Source organism: Lacerta agilis, chromosome 5, assembly GCF_009819535.1.
Source record: "Lacerta agilis isolate rLacAgi1 chromosome 5, rLacAgi1.pri, whole genome shotgun sequence".
NCBI classification, from domain to species: domain Eukaryota; kingdom Metazoa; phylum Chordata; class Lepidosauria; order Squamata; family Lacertidae; genus Lacerta; species Lacerta agilis.
In genome coordinates, this window is record NC_046316.1 from 89,988,535 (window position 1) to 90,014,259 (window position 25,725).

At 49.4% G+C, this 25,725-nt stretch overlaps 2 protein-coding genes and 1 non-coding gene across 4 annotated transcripts; all 3 read left to right on the forward strand.

The window, feature by feature from the left end:
- Nucleotides 1-3,379: 3,379 nt before the first annotated feature.
- On the forward strand, nucleotides 3,380-14,873 carry LOC117047544 (lipocalin-like). Of its 2 annotated transcripts, none has more exons than XM_033150820.1 (7): nucleotides 3,380-3,617; nucleotides 5,167-5,306; nucleotides 6,908-6,984; nucleotides 7,961-8,071; nucleotides 9,359-9,460; nucleotides 13,053-13,078; nucleotides 14,704-14,873. In XM_033150820.1, exons 1-6 carry the CDS (start codon nucleotides 3,519-3,521, stop codon nucleotides 13,076-13,078), a joined length of 555 nt encoding a protein of 184 aa, XP_033006711.1. In that variant the 5' UTR covers nucleotides 3,380-3,518; the 3' UTR covers nucleotides 14,704-14,873. The 2 variants fall into 2 exon arrangements, with proteins under 2 accessions (XP_033006711.1, XP_033006712.1); XM_033150821.1 differs by having other exon boundaries at nucleotides 14,712-14,873.
- Nucleotides 14,874-18,109: 3,236 nt separating this feature from the next.
- Nucleotides 18,110-25,290, forward strand: LOC117047547 (lipocalin-15-like). The gene is made up of 7 exons (XM_033150824.1): nucleotides 18,110-18,473; nucleotides 19,067-19,206; nucleotides 20,879-20,949; nucleotides 22,488-22,601; nucleotides 23,814-23,915; nucleotides 24,368-24,389; nucleotides 25,266-25,290. Exons 1-7 carry the CDS (start codon nucleotides 18,378-18,380, stop codon nucleotides 25,270-25,272), a joined length of 552 nt encoding a protein of 183 aa, XP_033006715.1. The 5' UTR covers nucleotides 18,110-18,377; the 3' UTR covers nucleotides 25,273-25,290.
- Nucleotides 20,389-20,460, forward strand: TRNAK-UUU. The gene has a single exon. It is a non-coding gene; the product is annotated as a tRNA-Lys (tRNA).
- Nucleotides 25,291-25,725: the final 435 nt, after the last annotated feature.

Below are 25,725 nucleotides of genomic sequence, written 5' to 3' on the forward strand. Positions count from 1 at the left end.
TCAGCACCTCTAAGCAACGGAACTACCCTGATAGTGAGTGGGTTAAAGCTGGGGCTGAAGAATGTGCCCTCATTCACTCTGCAAAACAGGTACTGGAATTGGTTGAGGAGGAGAAGTGAAAATCCCTTTTGTAAACAGCCACTCTTACGTAAAATGTTGCTTTGGCAGGGCTAAGCAGAACAACTGGGAGTTTTAAGTGTGGGGAGGGGTACTTGAAGCGGTGGTAATTAAAGATCATATCCTGCCTGGAGGCGGACTGTTACACAATGCCGGCTTAGCGGTAGACAAATGGAAAACACTGGCCTCATGACATTTGTGTTTCCGCATCACTGTCCTCTGAGTAGCTCACAGCAGTGGATGCCGTGGGACTGTATTGTGTGTGTGTTTAAAATCTCATTTCAGCCTTGTTAATGCATTTTCACATGGGGTGGGGGTGGGGGTCAAAGGAATGAAGAACTGAAGGCACCGGGCCCCAGAATTTTTTATTTTTATACAAATATTGAAGCACATTGTCACCTGTGTATGTATGCAAGTGTCTGGCTCATTTAAGGGGTCATCTGCACTTCCTTTTGTGCACCGTTTCTAGACACAAAGTTGTGCTTGAGTGTGGGTTTTTTTTGGGGGGGGGGAGGTTGGTCCAGGCACTTTCCCAGGGAAACCCTCTTTTTTACCACTGAGTGGGAGCAAACAGCTATTGGATTTTCAGGGTTCTTTTTGCTGTTTGCTCTGATTCAGCAGTAAAATGCATGTTTTCCCAGGAAAGTGCCTGGACCACTTTTGGACCACTTTTGTCTGCCAGGATGAAAACCAAACCAAAACAAAACCCGCTCAGACCTGGACCTGGGAATGTAAGACCTATGTCTAGAAAGCACAGACCAAAAGAAAGTGTGAATATACTGTATACTTTGTAAAGGGAATATTTTTGTGAGTTAATGCTTTATTATGCCTTTGGAGCAGTGCTGTATCTTTGTTTGTTGTTGTTCAGTTGTTCAGTCGTGTCCGACTCTTCGTGACCCCATGGACCAGAGTATCTTTGTACTTCTTCTTCTTCTTCTTCTTCTTCTTCTTCTTCTTCTTCTTCTTCTTCTTCTTCTTCTTCTTCTTCTTCTTAAATTCTTAGATGATTTTTTTTTTTTGCTATGGCAACTCAAAATGACTAGCAAAACACACATCCATACATCAAAACCAAGGGGTTGGAATACATTAAACACCCCACTGTCTCTAAAAGAACTAGATGTGCAGCTGGTCTGACCCAGGTCCAAGGCTCTTCTTGCATTCATTTCAATGACACTTTCTTACTTATTTGATTCATTTACTTCCACTTAATACCATAGTTTAAGTGATGTTCAGAAGGGTACCAAAAGGATGCACCTTAAAATCTGATAGAATTAACAGTAAACCCCAAAATCACTCAAAATGCCCACTGAAACAAGTCATATCTTTAAAAAGTATTCAGTTAAACATAAAGAGGGAAGCAGAGGGTGCTTAGCTGCAGAGACAGGCTTTCCTAGCAGCCAATGAGAAGGAGCAGCTCAGAGGAAGATGGACACTGGAAACAGCATCAACAGAAACCTGCTCTGGAGGAGGAGTGAGTCCAAGGTTATTGTGAACAAATGGGTACGACCAAGGACATGGAAGGTATTACAGAGAGAAGAAGGAGAAGAGCAAATATATTTCCTTCTCACTGAACTTCTAGCTAATGCACGTGTTGCTTCAAACTATATGAGGGCACTGTTAGTGCAACAATCTATCCAGCTGTTCTACTTACAGGTAGGTAGCCGTGTTGGTCTGGCATAGTTGAAACCTTCCAGTAGCACCTTTAAGACCAACTAAGTTTGTTACTGGTATGAGCTTTTGTGTGCATGCACACTTCTTCTCTAAGGTGCTACTGGAAGGATTTTTTTTTTTTTTGTTTCAATCTATCCAGCTGTTTGTGTAAGTTAACTCTGCTCCTAAAAGCTGAGCCATTTTGTTTTGCGATTCTCTAGACAATATATCTGCTGCTTTCTTTCTCTCACCCCCACTCATCCTGTAAGTAATTCCTGCATGAATAAAGCCTCTGAATTACAAAAACTGTAAGTGATTCCTTCAATCTAATTCACCCAAGCTGCAAGGTCAGCTGACAGAAGTTGTTTCCCATCACAGTTTCCCTTGCCCCCAGCCTTTTTCCCAAGGAACAGATTGCGTGTGCTGGCTGAAAAGATGCCGAAGTTCAATGTGCACACTTGGTTTCAGTTCAGTTTGCCAGGGTAGAAGGTGGAGAGCCTTGCCAACCAGGAGGCCTTGCAACTGGCACTGGATCTTGTTTGAAATAACAAGTTGTGGCAGGAGCATCTCAGGGTGGAACCTGCCCTTTTTGCAACACTGAGGTCAGCCCTATGGCACACTGGGAATTGAGCTTGATCAACTCTAGACTCACAGTAAAGCTATTGTTTAAAGGTTTATGTATGAATTTGCTGTTGTCTGTTGCTTTTACAATATGCACTTTTGAAAGCTGGTGAACAGGGACTAGAAACTAAAGTCTTTCCCCCTTTTTCTCCAGCTGCCCTCGCCTTGTAGCAGTTTTCTTGAAGGCTTACGCGTGCAGCCTTTGTCTTGCTCAAACAAGCTCTTGCCTCCAGCAAGGCCCTAAGAATCAGGTGTTGCTTCAGGTTTTTTTTTAACTCAGTCTTTTGGGTTGCTCAATTTCCCATTGTTTGCATGTCGTAGCTGCAGTTGGTCCGTTAGTGGAGAACAATCCTTAATCCTCGACGCTCCACATGCTGTTTAGACTCTTCTGTGCTTGCAAACCCAACATTTCCCCTGTGCAACACATATCAACTTATGAGTGTAGGAGTTTCTTGGCAACTCTGCTCATGCCTACACTCAAATGGATCCAAGTTGCTTCTCAGCCTTTTCACAACACTGATCTATTCTTTTTTACTGATGGCTCTGCCCTTGGTAACGGCACAGGCCAACTCTGGATAGGACAGGCTGTCTGTTCTCCTACGCTGTCCCTGGCTGAAATTGTTGCTCCCATGCTGTCAAGTGATCTATTGTTGATGTGGGGAAAAAATAGGTGCTTTTCACCTCTTCTGAGGCCTTTTGCAGACGACCTGGTCATTGTTGCTGTGCTAGAAACTATAGCCTGCTCTCCTTTATCTCTATCATTCACCAAAAGGCTTGCACTTGTAGATCTAACCCCGTTTCCTGTAGTGATACACAAGCAGAGTGCCAGCAGACCCCCATACTTCAAAACCCTTCCCTGCTCCAGGCCACAGTAGGGAGTCAGCATTTCGGAGAGGGAATAGCGGGTGGGAAATTGCAGCAGCTGTTCCGCCCGCTCATGTTGTTTCCCTGTTCTCTCTCTTTCTGCTTTGTGTAACAGACTATATCAGTGGGGGTGGGGGGAGGAGAGGTCAGCATGATCCCACCCTGAAGCATTGCTCAACTGGCCAATAAATAGCCGGCTGGCCTGGGTTTCTGGACAGGCTGTGCAGAGAGAGGCCAGCAGCAGACCCAGGAGAGCATTAGGCACAATGCGGACACAATTCTTCAGCGTCCTTGCCCTGACCCTGGGCTGCCTGTCCCAGGTACAGGCTGAAGTGGCTGTGCAGCCCGACTTCCAGCAGGATCAGGTAACCGAGCCTTTCTCCCCCGTCCCTGCCCCCAGCTCAGGGGCCAAAGAGCTGAGCTCAGTTGTCTGCATGGAGCTTGGCTTAAACCTAGCAAGCCCCGTCCCTGGATCGTCTGCCCGGGACCCTTGCAGAATCTGAAATGAAATGACTTAATTTCATTTCATTTATTGCATTTCCATCCTGCTTCCCCTCCAGGAGGTCAAGGTGGCGTGCATGACCCTCCTCATTTAATCGAAACAACAACCCTGTGAGGTAGTTACAGGTGGGTAGCCGTGTTGGTCTGCCATAGTCGAAACAAAATAGGAAATTCTTTCCAGTAGCACCTTAGAGACCAACTGAGTTTGTTCTTGGTATGAGCTTTCGTGTGCATGCACACTTCTTCCTGTGAGGTAGGTTAGTCTGAGAGAGGCAGTGGCTGGCCCAAGGCCACACTCTAGGGGAGTTTCATGACTGAGGGTGGGAACTGAATCCTGGTCTCCCAGGTCCTAGTCTGGTGCTCTAGCCATTATGCCACAGTGGTTGTCTTTCAGTTAGACCCTGAACAGCTCGTATCTAGGCTCTTGCAAAGGGACCTCTCTGGGAGAGAGAGTTGGCTCAGAGGTCTGCCTGTCATTCAGTGTCTCCGCTGGCATGCTCCAGGCATTGGAAAATGTATGCTCCTCCTCCAAGCCAAGTCCTGTGAAGGACGAGAAGAGAGGGTGACTGACACGAGGATGGTCCCATTGTCTGGCTAGTGCCTGCGCAAAAGGAATGAGAAGGAAACTCACTCGCTACCTCTTCACACAATGCCTGTGCCAACGATCTGCGTGTACAGGAATTTTGAAAGCTGCCTTAGGCCAAGTCAGACCCTCGATCTAGCAAGCCCAGTATTGTCAACACTGGCTGGCAGCAGCCAGGGTTTCAAGTGGGGGCCTCTCCCAGCCCCACCTGGAGATGCTGCCAGTGGGGATTGCGAAACAGCTGCTCTACCCGGGGAGCTAGAGCTTTTCATATCTCAGAAGCTGGGAATAAATAGGGAAGGTGTTTCGAAATTCTGGAAACAATCTGTTTGTTTGTGCCCCACACCCACACACCGCTGAAATGTGTTCAGCAAGGGGCACAACAAAGAGACAAAGAGGGCTAATTCTGACTTAGCCTTGTTAATTGTGTGGCTTATGTGCTCCCAACTCCAAGAGAGAGTTTTCCACCAAAGTTTCTTAATTTACGGTGGCCGGAGCGGAAATCTGAAGAGCAAAGCTGCTCCAAAGAGAGGTGCCAGTATGACTCTCCTCTCCCTGCATCTTTAATGCCCAGGCCAAGGAAAATCCCTGTGTTACTCTGAAGCTTGCACTGTTTTTTAGCACAAGTGTGAGGGAGGAAGAGCCAAGAGCACCACAGTGGACTGGCAAGCAATAAGGAAAGGTTTATAAATCAGGGAACTGGGGGTCTCCCGTCAGCCCACGAGGCATTGCGTCGTCGTCCCCCCCCACCCCACCCCACCCCAACCATTTGGCCAGGCAGCAGATTCCAGAGCAAAACGTTTGTGTTAAAGCGATCCCTGTGTTTGTAGTTCACAGGGAAATGGTACAGCATCGCTATCGCCTCCAACGCCCGCTGGTTCCAGGACAAGAAGCAGGTGATGAAGATGTGTACCACGGTGGTTGTGGCCACAGAGGACGGGGACCTGGATATCACCTCCACTTACCCCAAGTAAGGAGGCACAGGTGGGCTGCCAAGCCTTGGCCTGGCGTGCCCCCCCCCCCCGCACCTGACAGATGGAATTAATATTGTGGGATGGCATCAAAAATCATGGATGAGTGAGATTAATGGAGGGGTGGGTCTTTTGTCAGCACAGAAGGCTAGGAGCAGAACCTCCATGTTCAGGAGCACTGGTGCCCAGATATGATGGGAGACTGTGGCTGCCTTGCTTGGAAGTGCGCCATGTTGAACTGATCCTAGAGTCAGGATGTTGGGTAAGATGAGAAGAGCCAGGCTGGATTAGGCAAAAGATCCACCCAGCCCCATTTCCAGCTTCCAAATATGGACAGTCAGATGACTTGGGGAAGTCCCCAAGCAGGGCATGAGGCAATGACCCTTGCCTGTTGCATGCTCCCAGCAACTGACCTCTAGGGGTACACTGCTTTTGGACATGGAGGTTCCATAGTGCTTTCACAACTGATCACTGTTGGTAGCAATGGACCCTTCTTCTTGCATCCGTAGAACCCTTTAAAAAGAAAAACCATCTAACCCCATGGCCACAAACCTTGTGACTGGGAGTTCCACAGGTTAATGATGCACCGCTTGAAGCTGCTATTATTGTTTTAGACAGCCCATAGAGATTCTGCAATAGAGAGATGTTGGATGGATGTGGACAGAAGCAAGCTGGCATCTCCCAGGAGGCTGATTTGCAGTTGATCCATAGAGAGTTATCACTCCCAATATTTCAACAATAGCAGGAAAATAAAATAAATCCTCTGCCACGGCTGGCCTTGCACTGGCCTCTCATCTCTCAGCCTCTGTGTTCCCCACCTGTAAAATGGGGATATTCATGGGTTGCCTTTCACCAGGGCTGTATGCAGCTCTGTGGGTCTGTGTTCGAATCCTTCATCTATAGGAACCCAGCTGTAGATATACAGTAAAGGTAAAGGTCAAGGGACCCCTGACCATCAGGTCCAATCACGAACGACTCTGGGGTTGCGGCGCTCATCTCACTTTACTGGCCGAGGGAGCCAGCGTACAGCTTCCGGGTCATGTGAACCAGAGCAGCACACGGAAACGTCGTTTACCTTCCCGCTGGAGAGGTACCTATTTATCTACTTGTACTTTGACGTGCTTTCGAACTGCTAGGTTGGCAGGAGCAGGGACCAAGCAATGGGAGCGCGCCCCGTCGCAGGGATTCGAACCGCCGACCTTCTGATCGGCTAGCCCTAGGCTCTGTGGTTTAACCCACAGTGCCACCCGTGTCCCTAGATTTACAGTATGTACTTGTTTATAAATGTGACCCAAGAGCATTGCATAAGCGAGACTCTGCCAACCTGGTGCCCTCCAGAGGATTTGAGCTGAACATTTGGAAGAACTTTCTGATAGTAAGAGCTGCTCAACAGTGGAACGGTCTCCCTTGGGAGGAGATGGACTCTCCTTCCTTGGAGGTTTTTAAGCAGAGGTTGGATGGCCATCTGTCAGGGATGCTTTAGCGGAGATTCCTCGAACTCAAAACCCTGAAGGTTGTCCCTGTAAACCAGGAGGCTTCCTGAGCTGGCTGCCTGTGCTTCTCCTTCTTTCATCACTGTCCTGCTCTCTCTCTGCTCTAGGCTCGATGAGTGCGAGACGAGGAAAAGCCTTTTTGTCCGGACTGAGCAGCCTGGCCGATTCCTATACACCAGCCCACGTAAGTGAGAGCCACATCCTCTCCCTTCTGGCTGGGCAGCAGCCAGGCAGCCGTCATTCAGGGATGGGTTGGGAAAGAGATTGGCACCTTTCTGACTTAATCCCTCCTGGCTGTTTCCAAGCAGGGCATGGAAGAGCCACCCCTTGCCAGACGGAGAGGGGAAGTGGTTCTAGCAGCTGGGGGCTGGGTGGGTGCCAAACCAAGCCAACCTGCCAGTGCCTGCTACCATTTATATCATAGAATTGTAGAGCTGGAAGGGATCCTGAGAGTCATCTAGTCCAACCCCCTGTACAGGGGCGTAGCTAGCCGCTGGGCTGCCGGGGGCGGCAAGCCCAGCGGCACCCATGGGGGCGGGGCGTCGCTCCGTGCACATGACGTCATGACGCATGCGCATGGAACAACGCCTCCGCGTGGGCCAGTTGGCCCGCCCCTCTCCCGCTGCGCTCTGTGAGCGGAGCCGTCCCGGGGAAAGGAGAGGGGTTGGGCCAGCGAGGGGGGTGTCATTCCCCTCGCTGGCCTGCCCCTGTCCTTTCCCCCCGGGCTCCACTCCCTGAGCCCAGTGGGCAGGGAGCGGAGCAGCGGCGCGTGGGGGTGACATGCGGCGGCCCCTCCCACCACTCCCCATGCACCACCGGTCACCCCGGGAGGAGCAGCGCTGCACAGACAGGGTGCTCGCTCGGCTGAGCGAGCACCCCGTCCGTGCAGCACTGCTGCTCCCGGGGTGACGGAGGGAGCTGCGGTGCGTGGGAGTGGCGGGAGGGGCCGCTGCTTGTCACCCCCACCCGCTGCTTGTCACCCTGTCACTGGGGGCGTACCGCCCCTACCGCCCCTCCCCAGCGACGCCCCTGCCCCTGTAATCTAGGAATCATTTCCGTGGTGTGCAAAGCCAGTGTCTGGCAGTGGTGGGGTGTGTCTGTGTGTCTGTGTCTCCTTGCTGGCTCCAGTTCAATTCTCCTCTTGCCTCCTTCGATGCCAGGCTCTGGAAGCCGCCATGATGTCCGCGTGGTGGAGACCAACTACAATGAGTATGCCTTGCTGTATGCCAAAGAGAAACACTACAAGATGTTCAGAATGGTGACGCTGTATGGTATGTCTGTTCCTCCCACTGCTCAGCCACCAGGGGGCAGCCTTCCTCCCTTCTGCTCCCCCTCCCCCACCCTTCTGGCTTGCGCTGTTCCCCTTGGGGACAGAGGACTGGGGAGCCTGGGTTGTTGTTGTTGTTTTTTTGCACCAGATAGATTGGGTGGCAGGAGAGCTGGAGAGTTGGAAGGGACCATGAGGATCATCTAGTGCAGTGGTGGCGAACCTATGGCACGCGTGCCAGAGCTGGCACGCAGAGCCCTCACTGCTGGCACGCGCACCATCGGCCCAGGTCTTGAGATGGCCGCCGTGGTGCAGCGATCCCTCCGGCGCCCCCGACGTGCCGTCTCTCCGCTGCCTCCCTCCCGCGCTTGCCGCCCCTCAGGAGGGGGGTGGGCGAGCGGGGGATGAGGGGCGTGGCACTGGAGCGGCGCGGGGCTCTGCGCGCCCTTCCAGTGCTTCCGGGATGGGAGGCGAGGGCGGGCGGCTCGCGCTCCCGCCGCCGCCTCGGGCGAAGGGGCGGAGTCGACGCTGGCAGCCGGAGGTCGTCGCCTTATGCAAGGGCTGAGTGAGTGAGGGGGAAGACGACGAAGGAGGCGCGCGCGCAACAGCCTCTCCACACCTTCGCCGGCGGCGCTTTCCTGGGACGGCCGGGAGAAGTCGCTGCCGCTGCCCCAAGTCCGCTGAGGGAACGAGGACCCTCCGCTTCTTCAGGGGCAGCAGCAGGTGCGGGGCCCGAAGCCCCTTCAAAAGGAGAGCCGCTGCTGCGTCTTCATCTCCTTCGAGCGGTGTCCGCCCGCGCCCTCCCTCCGCTCCCGGCTCCTTTACGAGGCTTCCCGGGCGCCTCGGGTGACTGGCTCCTCCCCGCTCCCTTGGCGAGGCGGAGGCGTGCGTTTGTTTGCCCGCCTGTTTGGTCTCCGAAAAAAGGCTTTCCAATCCGCGCACCGCCGTCGTTGGTTTTTTTTTTTTTTTTTTTTTTTGCCCCGGCCGCTGTGCTCATGTTTCCCTCTTGGGCGACGGGAGTGGCGGCCGGTCTCATCTCCTTGCACTTCCTCCAGAAGCTCCCCAAAAAAAGCTCAACAAGTTTGGGCACTTTGTAATAAATAAGCGGGTTTTGGTTTACAATTTGGGCACGCGGTCTCTAAAAGGTTCGCCACCACTGATCTAGTGCAACCCCCTGCAGGGCAGGAATCCTTTTGCCCAACATGGGACTCGAACCCACGACCCTGAGATGAAGAGTCTTGTGCTCTACCGACTCTCCTCGCTCAACAGCGCTTTGTTTTTGTGGTGGCAGGTAGAAGCAAGGAGCTGAGTCCCGAACTGCGGGAGAAGTTCACCCAGCTGGCCTTGGCAGAGGGACTTGGTGATAACGACATCCTGTTCTTGCCCAGCACTGGTAAGTGGGAGAACTGGGAGCAGGAGCAGGACAGGCCTCAGGTTTCTTCCTCTAGGGATTGCCATGTGGGGGTTATCATGGGTTCACCTTGGACAGAGGGCAGCAGTTCATAAACAGTTTTCAGGCCCCTTCCCCTTGGTACCAGAAAACTCATCCCAGTGCCCCCCATCCTATCCTAAGAAAAGGCATTATTTGTAATAGTGCTTTGTACAACACACTATTTTTCTTTTTCTTTTTCATTTTCATTTACCGGTATTTATTAGATTTATATACCGGCATTCATCACAAGATCTCTGGGCGGTTCACAAGATAAAAATACAACGTAAAAGCACAAGTAAATAATTAAAACGCTAACAACAGAACAACAACCCCCACAAACACATTTAAACGTACATAGAGTGTTAATCTCAGCCCAAGGCCTTGTTGAAGAGGAACTTTTTCACTTAGCACCTAAAGGTGTATAATGAAGGCTCCAGGTGAGCCTCCCTGGGGAGAATATTCCACAAATGGGGAGCCACTACAGAAAAGGCCCCATCCTTGTGTGGCCGCCTCAAGATAGTAGCACCATGGCATTCAGAGCAGTAGCCACTGATTGTGCATTGATTCAAAATCCAATTAAGACTATTTAATGAATGCAATGAAAATGATGTTTGATCCAGCGATAGCACCTGTTTCAAAGCCCGAAGGTCATTTTCACCTCCAGCACCCCCTGGTGCCCCCTAGAGTCTTGGCACCCCACCTTAGGTATTCACTCCCCAGCAGGTAGCACTGCCCACTTGGGCAGCCACTAGGCTAGGAGTCTAGTCCGTCCAGTCAGCAACCTTTTTCAGCAACCGTCCCTCAGACCTTGTGGAGGGCCGGACTATATTTTTTTTTGGGGGGGGGGGTATCAGTGTCTTCCTATGCCCCACAAATAACCCAGAGATGCATTTTAAATAAAAGTACCCCGGACCGTCCGCGGGCCGGATTGAGAAGGCGATTGGGCCGCATCCGGCCTCCGGGTCTTAGGTTGCCTACCCCTGGTCTAGTCCATCACACCACTTAGTTTTGCCTCACCAATGGCACATGGCCCCAGAGAAGTTTTCCTGAAGGCAGTGTGGCTCCCCATCCTTGGTTTAAAGGGGTCCAGTCCCTGCCTGGTCTGTCTGTGATTCAAATTCTGAAACCCAAAATATCCCTTCACTCTTAAGCTCCGGTTGCCAAAACATAGAATCTCAGCAGTTTGCTTTGTTTTCTTTCCCTCCCCATTGATTTAATACATTGATCACATGCCTTTTTAAGGAAGAGATCTCCATGACGTGTACAAATACGGTATTCAGAAAAATCTCCCCCAAAATATGAAACATCATTTCAACACAGCTTTTTTAGAAACATCAGAAATGTGCAGCAGTCTTACAGCTGGCACAAAATCAATGAATGATGGGGCTCCATGCCAACCTATGCTACAACAAATCAAAGTGCACAACCAATTTTTTGGGAAAGCCAAATCAGACTCTTGAAAATGACAAAGAGGAGATGAATCAGCTAAGAACATCTGAAAATACCAGTCAGGTGGAGCTTGCCTGATTTCACAGGGAGTTGAGTTCCACAGATCCATGTGGGGACACCACCTGCATCCTTGCCAGGATTGGTTCCCAAAGCAGCTCACAGTTAAAACCCATCACCATTGTCATGCTATAGCCCGTGTATATCATTAAAAGCATACTAAATCCTTGCTTTTCAGCTGATGTAGGGTCAGGATCCACAGCACACTGACCATTGATCTGCCTGCTGGTCCTGTTTCTAGATTTTTAGCGGGGGCTATATGAAGAAAGAGGAAGAGAAAAACTGAGAGGAGAAACAGGCATAAACGTGTTTCCTGCTGGAATTGAAAATTAAGGATACCTGGCCTTATGTGCCATGCATAATAATAATAATAATAATAATAATAATAATAATAATAATATATTATTTAGACCCCACCCATCTAGCTGGGTTTCCCCAGCCACTCTGGGCGGCTTCCACCAGAATATTAAAATACAATAGTCTATTAAACATTAAAAGCTTCCCTAAACAGGGCTGCCTTCAGATGTCTTCTAAAAGTCTCGTAGTTGGTTTTTCTCTTTGACATCCGGTGGGAGGGCATTCCACAGGGCGGGTGCGACTACCGAGAAGGCCTTCTACCTGGTTCCCTGTAACTTGGCTTCTCGCAGCAAGGGAACTGCCAGAAGGCCCTTGGAGCTGGACCTCAGTGTCTGGGCTGAACGGTGGGGGTGGAGATGCTCCTTCAGGTATACTGGACCGAGGCCGTTTAGGGCTTTAAAGGTCAGCACCAACACTTTGAATTGTGCTTGGAAATGTACTGGGAGCCAATGTAGGTCTTTCAGGACCGGTGTTATATGGTCCCGGCGGCCGCTCCCAGTCACCAGTCTAGCTGCGGCATTCTGGATTAGTTGTAGTTTCCAGATCACCTTCAAAGGTAGCCCCACATAGAGCACATTGCAGTAATCCAAGTGGGAGATAACTAGAGTATGCACCACTGTGGCGAGACAGTCTGTGGGGAGGTAGGGTCTCAGCCTGCGTACCAGATGGAGCTGATACACAGCTGCCCTGGACACAGAATTAACCTGTGCCTCCATGGACAGCTGTGAGTCCAAAATGACTCCCAGGCTGCTCACCTGGCTCTTCAGGTGCACCGTTACACCATTCAGGACCAGGGAGTCCCCCACACCCACCCGCCCCCTATCCCCCTAAAACAGTACTTCTGTCTTCTCAGGATTCAACCTCAGTCTGTTAGCCACCATCCATCCTCCAACCACCTCCAGACAGGACCTTTGCCGCCTTCACTAGTTCTGATTTGAAAGAGAGGTAGAGCTGGGTATCATCCGCATACTGATCAACACCCAGCCCAAACCCCCTGATGATCTCTCCCAGCGGCTGCATGTAGATGTTAAAAAGCATGGGGGAGAGGACAGAACCCTGAGGCACCCCACAAGTGAGAGCCCAGGGGTCTGAACACTCACCCCCCCACCACCACCACCACTTTCTGGACACGGCCCAGGAGGAAGGAGCGGAACCACTGTATAACTGTGCCCCCAGCTCCCAACCCCTCTAGCCAGTCCAGAAGGATGTTATGATTGATGGTGTCAAAAGCCTCTGAGAGGTCCAGCAGAACTAGGAAACAGCTCTCACCTTTGTCCCTAGCCTGCCGGAGATCATCGACCAGTGTGTGCAAGGCAGTTTCAGTCCCATGATATTCCCAGTCTGAGCAACAGAGAGGAGTTTGCACCTGGGCATAGATTAAAGGTTAATAAGTCACTTTTAGTCTCTTGCAGCTGGGCACTCTGAATTGCATTGTGGGGCTGGGGGGAGGTGTTTAGGGAGTAGGGAATTCAAGAGTGCAATGGGCTTGCCTAGTGGTGCATGTTTGGCCAAGGTTGGACTAGAAGACCTCTGGATGCCCTTGTTCCAGAGCTATGATTTGGTGGCCACACAGGACTGTGCCCTGGGTAGCAAAGTGACCCTTTGCTCACCAGCATGCAGCCCCCCCCCGCCACCTTCGAATGCCTTTGGACCACTCCCTGATCCCTCTCCTTGCTTTCTCTCCGGACAGATCTTTGCATGACGGACGATGTGTAGGTGAGTTGCCTTTTACTTTGTGGCTTGTGGGAGAGGCAGGCGGTGGGCAGTGTTACATTTCTAGAAATCGAAAGGTTGGAGCTCATACATGTCTTTACCGAGGTCTTTCCTCATAAACCCTGACAGTGCATGTGTGTCAATTGCTGGGGAAGGAGTGCACGGGGCTCTCCAAAGCATGGTTTGTCAGACATGATATGTATTAACCTTTGTGTTATGTGTGAGCTGGGCCACTGTCTTGGGCAACGAGTGCCGAGGGCTGCTTGCTTAAGAACATAAAGAAGAGCCTGATGGATCAGACCAATGGCCCATCCAGTGGCGTAGGAAGCCTCTTCGCCACCCGGGGCGGAAAACCGTAGCGCACATGCACAACGTCATTACGTATAACGCATACGTCATTATATATGACGCATGCGTAGCGACACTGCACATGCGCGCTACGGAGCGGAGGTGAGCCAGGGAGGGGCGCCAGCCTGACGCCCCTCCCTGGCTCGCCTCCGCCCACAGCCGCCCCGAGCGGCAAGGATAAGGCCCTTTGCTTCGCTCCTTCTTCCTGCTCACCAGGCTGCGGGCGGAGGCAAGCCAGCTAGGGTGTCCGACTCCGTGGCTCGCCTCCGCCCACAGCCCGAGCAGCAAAGCATGCGCCGACGGCTAACCTGCTCGGCGCGCTTTGCTGGTTGGGCTGCGGGCGGAGCCGAGCCCTGGTGTCACGGGGGAGGGCGCCCAGAGTGTCACCCTCACCCGCCCCGCCATTCCTACGCCACTGGGCCCATCTAGTCCAGCATCCTGTTCTCACAGTGGCCGGTCAGATGCATATTGTAGGAAACCCACAAGTAGGATTTGAGCACGAGAGCCCTCTCCCCTTCAGGTTTTCCAGCCACTGGTATTCAGAAGCATGGCTGCCTCCGACTGCAGAGGCGGATTATAGCCAGCAATAGTTGTCTCCTCCATGAGTTTGTCCGATCCTCTTTTAAATCGCTCAACGCTGGTGGCTGTTATTGCCTCCATAGTTTAACTCTGTGCTTGCTTAGATGACAGAGAGAGAGGGAGAGAGAGAGAGAGAAGAGAGAGAAGAGGCATGGAGGAGATTTCAAGAGATCTCGGTTTTCCCAGGCATGCTCTACCCAAGTCCCAAACTCTGAGAGGCAAACAGGAGCAAGAGAGGCCTTCTTTGTTTGGGAGCATTTGTGGGGCTGCAGGTTGGCTTCTGGAAGGCCCACAGAAGGTTGGCCTGATGATCAGCCATGGCAGTTCTTCAGGACGCAATGACAGCCCTGCTGCTGAATCAGGCCAAGGGCCCAGTCTCCTGTTTTCTTGCGGGCTCAGCTGCTCGTCCTCAGCAGGTGCTGCTGAGAAGGAGACTGTTTCTGTACACGGAGGCTCTCTTGATAGACCTCTGAGTCTGTCTTGTCCCCTTTTAAAGCTAATAGAGCCACATCTGGTGGCAGGGGGTTCCGTAGTCATGGTGTGTCAACAAATACAGTTGTGTGTAGTTTGCACCCAGCGGAGGGCTGAGCTTACTTGGACACCAGCAAGGAGAACTGAGACTTCTGAATCTGGTGGTTGGTGGTTGGGATTATATCCAGAATGCAGAAATATGCGGCACACACACCCCATTTCCTTTTCAGGCTCCTAGGTTGAAAATCCAGGTTTTGCTTCGAGCAAGGAAGGCCCATTTTCTGACCCGTCTACCAATCCTTGACTTCTCCAGCACTGACATAGCACCTGTTTCCTGTTCAGCCATGAGCACCTTTCACCTCTAACCCACCCATGTAAAAGCTGGTCATTGATTAAAAATTAAAAAAAATGTCACACAAAATGGTAGTGTTGCTGTTTTGGTTTTGTCATTGGGGGAATCTCCAGGAACACACTCCCTTAATCCTCAGGCCATAGGTACATTAATTATTATTTGTTACTACTATCATAATGTCATAATAAGGTAATATTTCGTCCTGCAAAAAGTATCATTTCCTGCCATCAGGAAATGCTGCATTTCTTCCCAGAGTTGCCTTTTGCACCATTGATATCCCCCAGATTTTTAAAATATTATTATTATTATTATTATTATTATTATTATTATTATTATTATTATTACTACTACTACTATTACTCAAAGGCATTTGAAGGATCTATCGAATGCATTAGGAAGGCTGTCTTAATCCTTCAACCTGTTTGTCCATGTAGCCCACTGCTGCCTACACTGGCTGGCAGCAGCACTCTAGGATTGTCTCAAGCAGAAAGAGCTTGGCACTCCCACAGTCTCTGGCCCTTTTAGCAGGGGGAGTTTCAAGCTCTTCTGCATGCATAGCTAGAGGGTGTTCCTGACTTCATTCCAATCTTCGAATCCGGGCTGTTGTCCAAATCTATCCTTTGAAGTTTAATGACGCAGCAACTGCCAAGTTATTTCAATCCGAGCTGTTGTCCAAACCTATCAATTAAAATTAAAATTGATGCAATAGTTTCCACATTGTTTGTTGAGCATACTGTTTGCAGTATTGCAATGTAAATGAACTGTATTCCACCAATATAAGTCATTAGGCGATCAATCAGCTTTTCCAGAGATCACACACTAAAAGCATTTTTTTCTAATACCGGTACAACACATTTTTGTGTATTGTTTTCAGAAGCATATGCATTCCATGCACAGTTTGCACTAGCATGTGCATTTTTAGACATGTTCCTTGACTTACGTTGCCTGTGAAATTTAGAGAATTTTGAAGGGCAGTTGTGTTTCAGTTGACACATTGTTGCAGAAGGTGAAAATTTGGAAGATATGCCTTGAAAATGTGAGCTGAATCTAATCTCTTCCCTGTTCTTAGCTGGAGCCCCTGGCTGTCTATTGGGTTGGGCCAGACCTGATTGGCAGGTGACCTGGGGAATTTACCTTTGTGTTTTGGTGGTCAAGAGGACTTCATTGCATCCATCCACAAGTTAGGAACCGAGGAAGCAGCCTTATACATAGTTAGACCATTAGCCTATCTCCTTCTGTATTGTCTACACTGATTGGCAGTAAGTTTCAATGGGTTTTGGCAAGGGACACTCTCAGTCCTACCTAGAGATGTTAAAAATTCCAATTTTTAATACACACACACATACAGCAGGAGAAAACAGCTTGCTCCATCTTCCCTCAAGATATTTGAAGATGACAGCCCTCAAGATATTTGAAGATGGCTATCCTGTCTTCTCTCAGTCTCCTCTTTTCCAGGCTCAATGTACTCAACTCCCTCAATCATTCCTCATAAGGCTTGGTATCCAGACTGATCATCTTGGTCACCCTCCTCTGCACATGTTCCAGCTTGTCAATATCCTTCTTAAATTGTGGTTCCCTGAATTAGACACAGTATCCCAGGTGTGGTGTGACCAAGGCAGAATAGAGTGGCACTATGACTTCCCTTGATCTGGACACTATACTTCCGTTGACGCAGCCTAGAATAGCATTAGCCTTATTTGCTGCTGCATCACACTGTTGACTCACGTTAACCTTGTGGTCCACTAAACATGTGGTGAACAAACTAAAGTTCGATCCAAACTAGGTGGTGGTAGTCATTGGTTGATGATAATGGTGATCTAGGTGGAAATGTCCAACCTATTTTCAACAAGAATGCACTCCCTGGCCCTAGAGCAACAGACTCACAAAGGGATCCAGCTCTATCTTTATCCAAGGATATGCTGGTGACCTCAGTGCCCAGGAGTGCCTTCCTCCATATTTACTGCCCTATACTGGGGGAGAAGTCAGACTTAGCCTTAGCTGTTCATGCTTTAGTCCAGGGGAACTAAATGTGTCTTCTAGATGTGTCATTTGGTTGACAGATGGAGCTGGCTTGAAACCTGTGGCAAGAGCCACTGCTCTCTTGCCAGTGGGCAGAAACTCCCAACCAGCTGCAATCAAGAGAGAGAGGAAGTGGCCTGTGAACTAATCCTGCCTTTATCTAAATCCTCCTGAAGCTTTCCTAAATCCCCTTGTGCAAAGGCCTTCCAGCTGAGCCAAGCTGCCTTAAGAGAAAATGCACACAATACGCCCCCTTCAAATTACTGGCTTCTTTAAACAAACAGCAAAACCTGAAGGACCTCAACTTCCTCCCAGTTGCTGCATGCCCAGAGCAAGAAAAGTGGTAGAGGTTGATTCATAGATTCATAGAAATGAAAAGTTGAAAGGGACCCTGAGGACATGTAGTCCAACCCCCTGCAATGCAGGAATATGCAGCTGTCCCATACGGGGATCAAACCTGCAACCTTGGGGTTGTCACCGCTATGCTTTAACCAACTGAAAGACATGGAAACCTTGCTCAGAAAAGGAGATGAGCATCCTATTTGGAAAGGGGAGAGGAAGCAACAATATTGGAATATTGGGAGACTGTGGGTAGCCTTTACACAGTTAGACCCACTGAAATGATTGAATATAGCCAGGAAAAAGCTAGGACTGGGAAAAGTTGGCCACGGCAGTTCATGCACTGGTAACTTCAAGACTGGATTACTGCAATGCGCTTGAACCGGGAGCAGCAGTTAGTGCACAGTGCTGCAGTACAATTGCTAATAGGAGTGAGGCCTTCTCAGCATACAACACCAGTGCTCAGGAATCTGCACTGGTTGTCAGTCTGCTACTAGGCTAGGTTCAAGGTGTTACTGTTAAAATATAAAGCCCTTAACAACTTGGGGCCAATTTACCTGTGAGTTGGAAGGGGCCAATTTACCTGTGAGTTTCTTTTTTTAAAGTATTTTTTTATGAAGTATTTTCTTGATTTACAAAGGTATATGCAATCTCTCTCTCGTATTTTGGATCATGGGGAGTCATGTTGAGGTGTCCCTTCAACCAACCTGCCTGTTCTCTTTTCTTGTTGTTGTTGGGTCAGTCGAAGGGGCTTGCTCAGAGCTGTAGCTACAGGGGAGCTAGCCAGGGTTTTTGCCCTGGTTGAAGCCTCCAGAGGGGTGCCATTGAGGCTCTCAGTCTCTCTCTCCCCCCCCCCCTCTGTACACAAGTACGCATGGGTGTGTGTGTGCCAAACTGGGTCTTTGACCCGGGTGAAATAAATCCTAGTTTTGCCCCTGGTTGCTATCCAGTTTCAGCCCAGCAATTATCACTTAATAGGGTGTTACCCAATACCACCCATCCAAGATAGCAGATCCACACTTGGCCAAAGTGTTGCATAAGACGTGGGAGGGGACGCTGCAGAGTGCCCTGGCCGCTGTGACACCCAAGGGGAGAGGTATAAAGTTGGGCGCCTTCGAAGGAGACGGCATCTTCCTCTGCCCAGCTGCTTTTCTCTTGACAGCACGCAAGGAGCAAGAGGAGGCACCTGCGGGAATGAGATCCACCATGCATAGCCTTCTGGTGCTCCTGCTATGCTCATTCTGCGTTCGGGCAGAGATTGCCATGCAACCAGACTTCGATCTTCAGAAGGTACTGAGCTGTAGGGAAAGGGTGTGGCCCCTGCTGTGTGGAAGTTACATCCCTCTCTTTGCTTCCAGAGCTAGCCAATTGCTTACACTTCTTTCTGCCTTCTGCAACCAAGTGTCCTCCATGAGTTGGTGCCGAAGGAACTCCCACCAGCCCCAGCTAGCCAGAGGCCAGCGGCAAGGGGATGATGAGAGCAGGTGTCCACCAAATACTGTCTAAATTTATACTTGATTCGTTGCTGGCCATTTGCTCTGTTATGTTTTGACCGTATAATCAAATCTGGTTGGCAAATTTGAAAGCCTTATCATCACCTCATGCACTTGCCAGAGTCAGCTTCACTGACACCGTTGTTGGTTTATTGCTGACCTACACTTCAGTCCAGCTCCTGAGATTTAATCTGGGTGTGCATTCATTCTCCTTTTTTATTATGGGCTTCTTTTCCTTAGAGAGGTTCCTGTGCTCCACTCCGAGCCTTGGCACAAATAATGCAGGTTAATTGAAATGCACAGAAATGTGGGGAATGCCAGATTTGGCCTCGTCTGGATGGTGGAGTGGAGGGGTGAGACCTCTGGTCTGACTGGAATGGTTTCCTCCAGTTTGCAGGGATGTGGCACATCATGGCCGGAACATCAAACTGCCCCGTATTCCAGGGCATGAAGAGCATCATGACAACATCTGCTGCTTTAGTCAAACCCCTTCCAAACGGAGACATGAAAATACTTACTGGCTACCCTTTGTAAGTAACTACTGCTAGATGCTTAGGAGCACTTTACATGATCAAGAATGGGGGAGGGAGGGCACATTTTCTGGGGGGAGGGGGAATATGCCCCTCCCAAATACCCCCTCCCTGTGAAACCCTTTGAAATCGCTGGGGTAGGATGAAAAAATTCCCTCTTCATTAGACCAAGCATGGAAGGCACACCCCTCACTCTGGTTTGCCTTGGGGGGGGGTGTTTCCATGTAGACTACAATGGATTGGTGATCCCCTGTGGCTGGATCATAGAGCCAGCAAGGAGAAGCACCCTCTTTCAGAACAGATGTGCCAAATGCTGATCAAAATTTGTTGGGGTGGGTTTGGACCATTTCCCTATAAGGAGATGCTTAATGCTCCCCCACCCCACCCCGGCCACCCCACTCCTCCTGCAAATCAACACTGAAGTGTTATAGTATCCCAACACTAATTTAATCAGTACTTTCCTAATATTATACATCCTGGAAAAGTGACCTAATGCTAATTAAAATACACAAGTGGGATGATAAAATGAAACTCGCTGCAAATGTTATAATTTATTTCTTTATTCCATTACATTCTATTCCACCTTTTTCTAAGATGAGCTCATCGGGGTGTATATGTTTCTGCCTCCTCCTCTCATCCTCACAGTGACCTGTGAGGTAGGTTAGGGTGAGAGGCAACAACTGGCCCCCAGTGAGAGCCCTGGTCTCTGAGGTCTTAGTGGTTGCACTAACTGCTACATTATCACCGGCTCTCATAATGTATCTGAAGAAGTGTGCATGCACACGAAAGCTCATACCAAGAACAAACACAGTTGGTCTCTAAGGTGCTACTGGAAGGAATTTTCTATTTTGTTTCTCATAATGCAGTTTCACTCTGTGTAGGGCTTTCTGGGAGTTTTGGACTCCAGTTCCCATCATCCCTGACCATTGGTCTTGCTGGCTGGGGAAGATGCAACATGTAACCCCCAAACACCTGTGAATATGTTGGGCAGCTAAATCTTCAATATGAAGGAAGAGTCCCAACTCAACACATTGACAGCAATGGCAATGATGCTCCTTTCCCTGTTCTTCCGTCTGAGAAAGGGATCGCGATGTCAAGCGTGCCCCTCCCCCACATTAAAATATGGGCGAATGAGACAAAGCACCTCTGCTGAATATGCCCCACGGGGAAGCAGCCTCCATAGTCTAATAGCTCAGTTGGTAGAGCATGAGACTTTTGATCTCAGGGTCATGAGTTCGAGCCCCACATTGGACAAAACATTCCTGCATTGCAGGGGGTTGGACTAGATAATCATCAAGGTCCCTTCCAACTCTATGATTCTATAATGGGGGGTGGGGCTCAACCTCTTGCTAATATTAAAAAAAAATGGGCAGATTTTACTATCTGGGCCCAGTTGCTTAGAAACATTAAACAGGTCCCTATAAGTGTAACTCTGTATACTTACTGCTTTGTAAAGTTTGTGGAGGCTTTAAAGCTACTCAGAATCAAATGATAGCTTAGTAGATAGAGCATGAGACTCTTAACCTCAGGGTTGTGGGTCTGAGCCCCACATTGGGCAAAACATTCCTGCATTGCAGGGGGTTGGACTAGATGACCCTTGTGGTACCTTCCAACTGTATAATTCTATTATGTCTAAACACATTATGTGTCTTTCCCTCATTTCTCTTTTCAGCCCTGAGGAGTGCAAGAAGGTAGAGATGTACTTTAAGAAGGCAGACCAGCCTGCACACTTCACGAATGACGGTAGGGCACAAGTGCTTTAGGGCGTGTAGAGAGGGGAGCAGGGCTGTGTGTTAAGGCTTGCCCCCGGAATTGCATTTTCCTGCCCCCCGCCCAGCCTGTCATGATTCAGACGAGGGGATGCACCAAGCAAGGGGTTTCCCAGGCATGGCCAGGGCAGGCAAAAGTCTGCACCTTGGAGGGAAATCAGGACCATGGAGAGATCCCCTGCTCCTGAGGTCAAACAGCCAGGTTGCCTCAGCAAGGTCTTAGGGGCACAGAGTGTGAGTGAAAGAACTGTAGCTTTCTGCTGCAGCCCTTGGTTCCTTTGTGAGAATAGGATTTCCAGCTGCAGGGATCTCTTCTGAGGACTTTTCTCTTGATTTCTCATGGAATCTGTGGGCCAGCCATCAGAATCTGGTGCCCAAGGTGTCTACTCAGGGAGAGAGGGGGAAGTGTCAGTGGACCCCCATGAGATGGACAAGGGCATGAACCAATCTCCTTCTCAGAGCTGCAGTTCCCTGAGGACTTTGCCCTCTGCAGGATTTTGGTCCAGAGCCAGGACACAACCACATGTTGTGTGAGAGGAAAGCCTGGCACGTGACCTCTTTCTGAGTAGGGGCTACCTGTGTGGTAGTAAGAAGAAGAAGAAGAAGAGGAAGAGTTTGGATTTGATATCCCGCTTTTCACTACCCGAAGGAGTCTCAAAGCGGCTAACATTCTCCTTTCCCTTCCTCCCCCACAACAAACACTCTGTGAGCTGAGTGGGGCTGAGAGACTTTAGAGAAGTGTGACTAGCCCAAGGTCACCCAGCAGCTGCATGTGGAGGAGTGGAGACACGAACCCGGTTCCCCAGATTACGAGTCTACCACTCTTAACCACTACACCACAGTGACTCTGGCAACAGGGACAATAGGACTTTGCAAAACTGACCTGACAAATGGTTATGTGTTTAAAAAATCCTGTGTGCCTCTGAGCCTGTGCAGAGTGCTTTTCTCTCTCTCTCTCTCAGATAAAAAGGCTTGAAACAGAGTGATCCTGAGCATGTACAGGGTACTTCTTAATGCAGATTGAAACACACATGTTTTGGTACATATCTATTCCCTTGCCTACTAAGTGCAAGAACACTGAACAAGCATTTTTCAAAATTCCTAGCAATTTCCAAATAAATTCTGGTTTCTCTGCAGCCCAGCTGGCAAAAGAGCTTGCCATTCACATTAGTGGTTCTTGGATCATTTCCTTCTCACCCATCTAGGAAAATTGGGATGGAGACTCTAGAAGAAGTCAAGAATCTTGGAGGTGGCAATCTTTGTGATGCTATGCAATGCCACACGAGGGAAAGGCAGAATTTATTTAGGGTGGCATGGGATAACTTCAGAGTGTGGTTTGGTGGGTGATTATCTGGCTCTGGAAATCAATATTATCTGGCTCTGGCTCTGGCTCTGGAAAGATGGGAGGAAGGAAAAGTTGAAAGGACAAAGAACAGATTTTCACCCTCCTCCCATGGCCTCAGAGTCCCTAGGGCCAGAACTAATTGGGGGTCCCTCTTTTCCTTCATTCAGAGAATGCCAAGAGAGATATGCGGGTGCTGGAAACCGACTACACCAACTTTGCCCTCCTCTACACCTTCAAGGAGGTCGAAAACGAGCCCAGCAGCACCACCGTCCAGTTGTATAGTATGTGCTCCAATGACCCATCCTTGAGCAAGAGAAAGGAGGGTGGAGGTGGCAAGAGTCGCCATCTTACTTCCTGAGCCATTGACGGCAGAGCAGTGTTGCTAAGTTGGGGCTGCTTCCTTGAAGGGATTGCACACCGTCTGATGCATCCCAGGCAAAAGCAGGGCCCCCTGATTGAATCCCCTGATCGGGACCCCTCACTGAAACTCAGGAGTTGCTTTCTTCTCTGTCTCCTGGGCGCTGTGCTGATTAACTCAGCAGCCACTTGTCTTCCATGGTTTTAAAGCCAGGAAGATGTGTGTGTGTTGTAGATAAAACTAGAAAACCCTCATTGTCCTGCAATAGATTATAATATAGTACAGTACGGTACTAAACAGGGCCAGCACAAGGCAATTTGCTGCCTGAAGTGAAGGCAAAGATGGCACATCTCTCCCACATATACTGGCAGCTGAATCTTATTTCAGCACTGGTGATGGGGACAGCAGAATTTCAGGGCAGGCTATGTGGCACAGCTCTCCCCTCTGATACCTCGCTGCTGCTGCTACTACTGCCCTCCTCTCCTCCAGCTGCCTCACACTTCATAATAGCATGGGGTAGGCTCAATTACCAAAATAAAAAGTAGCATCCATTTTATGACACTTTAAATTATCTGGAATCCTGGGAATTGGTGGAGGATGCAGAGGACTCGATGCCTCCCATAGAACAAGAGTTCCCAGCATTCCTTGCAGGGAGGGAGAAGGTTGTTAAATGGTTAGGCTGGACCACTAGTTTTAAGGTGGGATGAGACAGATGTTTTGTTTTATGTACAGCAGCATCAGCCGCAAGAGGCACTTTATAAAGCTTAAGAGGCCAGGCCTTTGTCCCAATAAGTTTACAGTCTAAAAGTTGATGGAGGGAAGGCCATGAAAACAGAGTTGCCAAGTTGCTCCCAAGATTGAGGGGGCCCAGCGCATGTCATGTGAATGTGGGGCAAGTGTCCAGGCCATGAGGTGCAACCCCTCATTCAAACCACTTCTGAAAGCTCCTCCTCCTCCCTACCTCCAGCCTCAGCCCACAGACTGGAACCCCCTTAGGGTGTTCCCTCCACATGGCAGCCTCTCAAGACTCTACCCTGCCCTGCCCACAAACTGGAGGTTGGTGAAGGTATTGCTCACCACCTCAAACATTGTGTATATGTGAACAGAGTCTAATTCTGACCTCCTCTGGATGCAGCCCGCACTCAAGACATCAGCAATGAAGTGCTGGAGAAGTTCAAGGAACATTACCACAAGGTGGGGCTCACAGACGACCTGATGGTAATCCTCCCCAAGTCTGGTGAGTATAGCATTTGTGATTTGTTTTCCTTTCAACCTGTCTGGTTTAGCATGCTGCTGTTACTCATCATGAAGTTGCTACAGTAATCTCACACTTTTAACATTTGAAAGAAAAAGGTACCTGTGCTGCATACCCTTGAGTGTCCCCAGAAAAAAACACTGCTCATTGCGAGGATAACACTGATTCCCACAAATTGATCCAGAGGTTGGGTTGTGAGTGAAATGGCAGTAGAGGAATGGGCCAGGTGAGATTTTCCAAGCTAGCTTATCCATTGGGTATAAGCAATACCACCAGACATTTTTTTTAAAAAAATTAAAAGCCTACTTGTTTTGCTTAGTGGGAGTCAATCCTGACCATCAAGGCCTCCCATGCTTGCTTGACAATTGGATTTCTTAAAGTCACATCTCTGTGTTCTAATACTCATGAACTTCTTTCCCGTTTTTGCATTGCAGATGTTTGCTACAAGCTCCTCAGGTGAGTGATAAGTCTGGCTAAAGAGGGGGAGTTTGCTACATCTGGAAAACTGGAAGCTGGAGGGTAGAGAGTTACTCCCCCCCCCACTGGTAATGTAGTAATGGGCAGCCAGTGTCCAATGGTGATTTAGACTACCTGGAATCAAGCTATCTGGGTGCAGAGAGACAGGACAGCACTCAGATACCAGGCACTGGAGGCTCTCATGGTCAGTTGAGAGGATGGGAAACATCAGCAGCTGCCTAGATGCAGTTCAGCTACAACTCCCACCAGCCTCAACAAACATGGTCAATGGCCAGGGATGATGGCAACAAGCATCAAAGACCAAGAAACCTCAGGAGAGTTTCCCACTGCTGCTTGCAGCCAATCCTTTTTCCTGGGCACCGTGATTGCCATTCAACAGTCATTCGGGAGCCCAAGGAATCCTCAGACAAGTCCGGAAGCTTGTTTACAGGCAGATGTGGGCTTTTCTCTTCCAAGGTTGTCAAGGGGAGGGAGCCGAGGTGTGCATCTATGTGCGGGAGCAATGGCAAACCAAGCCCCACAAGAAGGGCCTGCCAACAGCTGCCCCAAGGAAACAGGGCCCTGAATTTTGCTGGCATCACAAGTGTGGCAAGGCCTTGGCCATGCTGGCTGGGGGTGGTGGGTGTTGTAGTTCAGGAGCTGCATCTGGAAGCCCAAACATTCACCAGTCCAACTGCAGGGCTTTTCTGAGTAGATCTGCCATCTGTTGGTTGCTGTTGCTGTGAAGAAGGTTTGTGACTGGACAATCCAAGAAGAAAAAGAGGAAGAGGTAGTAGTTGGGACAAAATTTTGATATAGTGCCAGTTGCACAGTTCAATGCTTTTTCCACTTACCATCCTAACTTTTGTTTTGCAGTGCCTGAAGAGGACCCAATTCATCATCAGCCAAGGCTTGCCCTCCACCCCACTGCAGAAGTCCCGCAGATTCAGAAATCAGAAATCATTGCTGCTGATCAGATCTCTCACACTCTTTCCCCACTACAAGTGTTCCCCACTCTGCAATCTGACCTCTGCTTCATCCACACCCCATCCCTTCCTGCTGAATAAACAGCTTTACAATTTGGATTCTTTTTTTTAGCAATGTGTTTCTTTGAGATAGGCTGTTTTTAGCAAGGATGATGAGGTCTATTGCAGATATTAATATTGCACAATTTGAAGCGACTGGGTGCATGAAAACTGACTCCTTTTTGGAAATAAAACATTGTCAAGGTCAATAAGTTTAATTAAAACTTTACTTGCAGAACTTTCTTCAAAACATGACAAAAAGCAGTAAATGATAAATCCAAACAGTTCCACAGTCCAAAGCATAGGCTCAG

Excerpts from the sequence above, each read along its gene's own strand:
- LOC117047544 (XM_033150820.1), top strand. The coding sequence starts at position 3,519 with ATGCGGACACAATTCTTCAGCGTCCTTGCCCTGACCCTGGGCTGCCTG. Across the intron at positions 6,985-7,960 it reads ATTCCTATACACCAGCCCAC|GCTCTGGAAGCCGCCATGAT; the intron begins GTAAGTGAGAGC and ends CTTCGATGCCAG. Across the intron at positions 8,072-9,358 it reads CAGAATGGTGACGCTGTATG|GTAGAAGCAAGGAGCTGAGT; the intron begins GTATGTCTGTTC and ends TTGTGGTGGCAG.
- LOC117047547 (XM_033150824.1), top strand. The coding sequence starts at position 18,378 with ATGAGATCCACCATGCATAGCCTTCTGGTGCTCCTGCTATGCTCATTC. Across the intron at positions 18,474-19,066 it reads CAGACTTCGATCTTCAGAAG|TTTGCAGGGATGTGGCACAT; the intron begins GTACTGAGCTGT and ends GGTTTCCTCCAG. Across the intron at positions 20,950-22,487 it reads TGCACACTTCACGAATGACG|AGAATGCCAAGAGAGATATG; the intron begins GTAGGGCACAAG and ends TCCTTCATTCAG.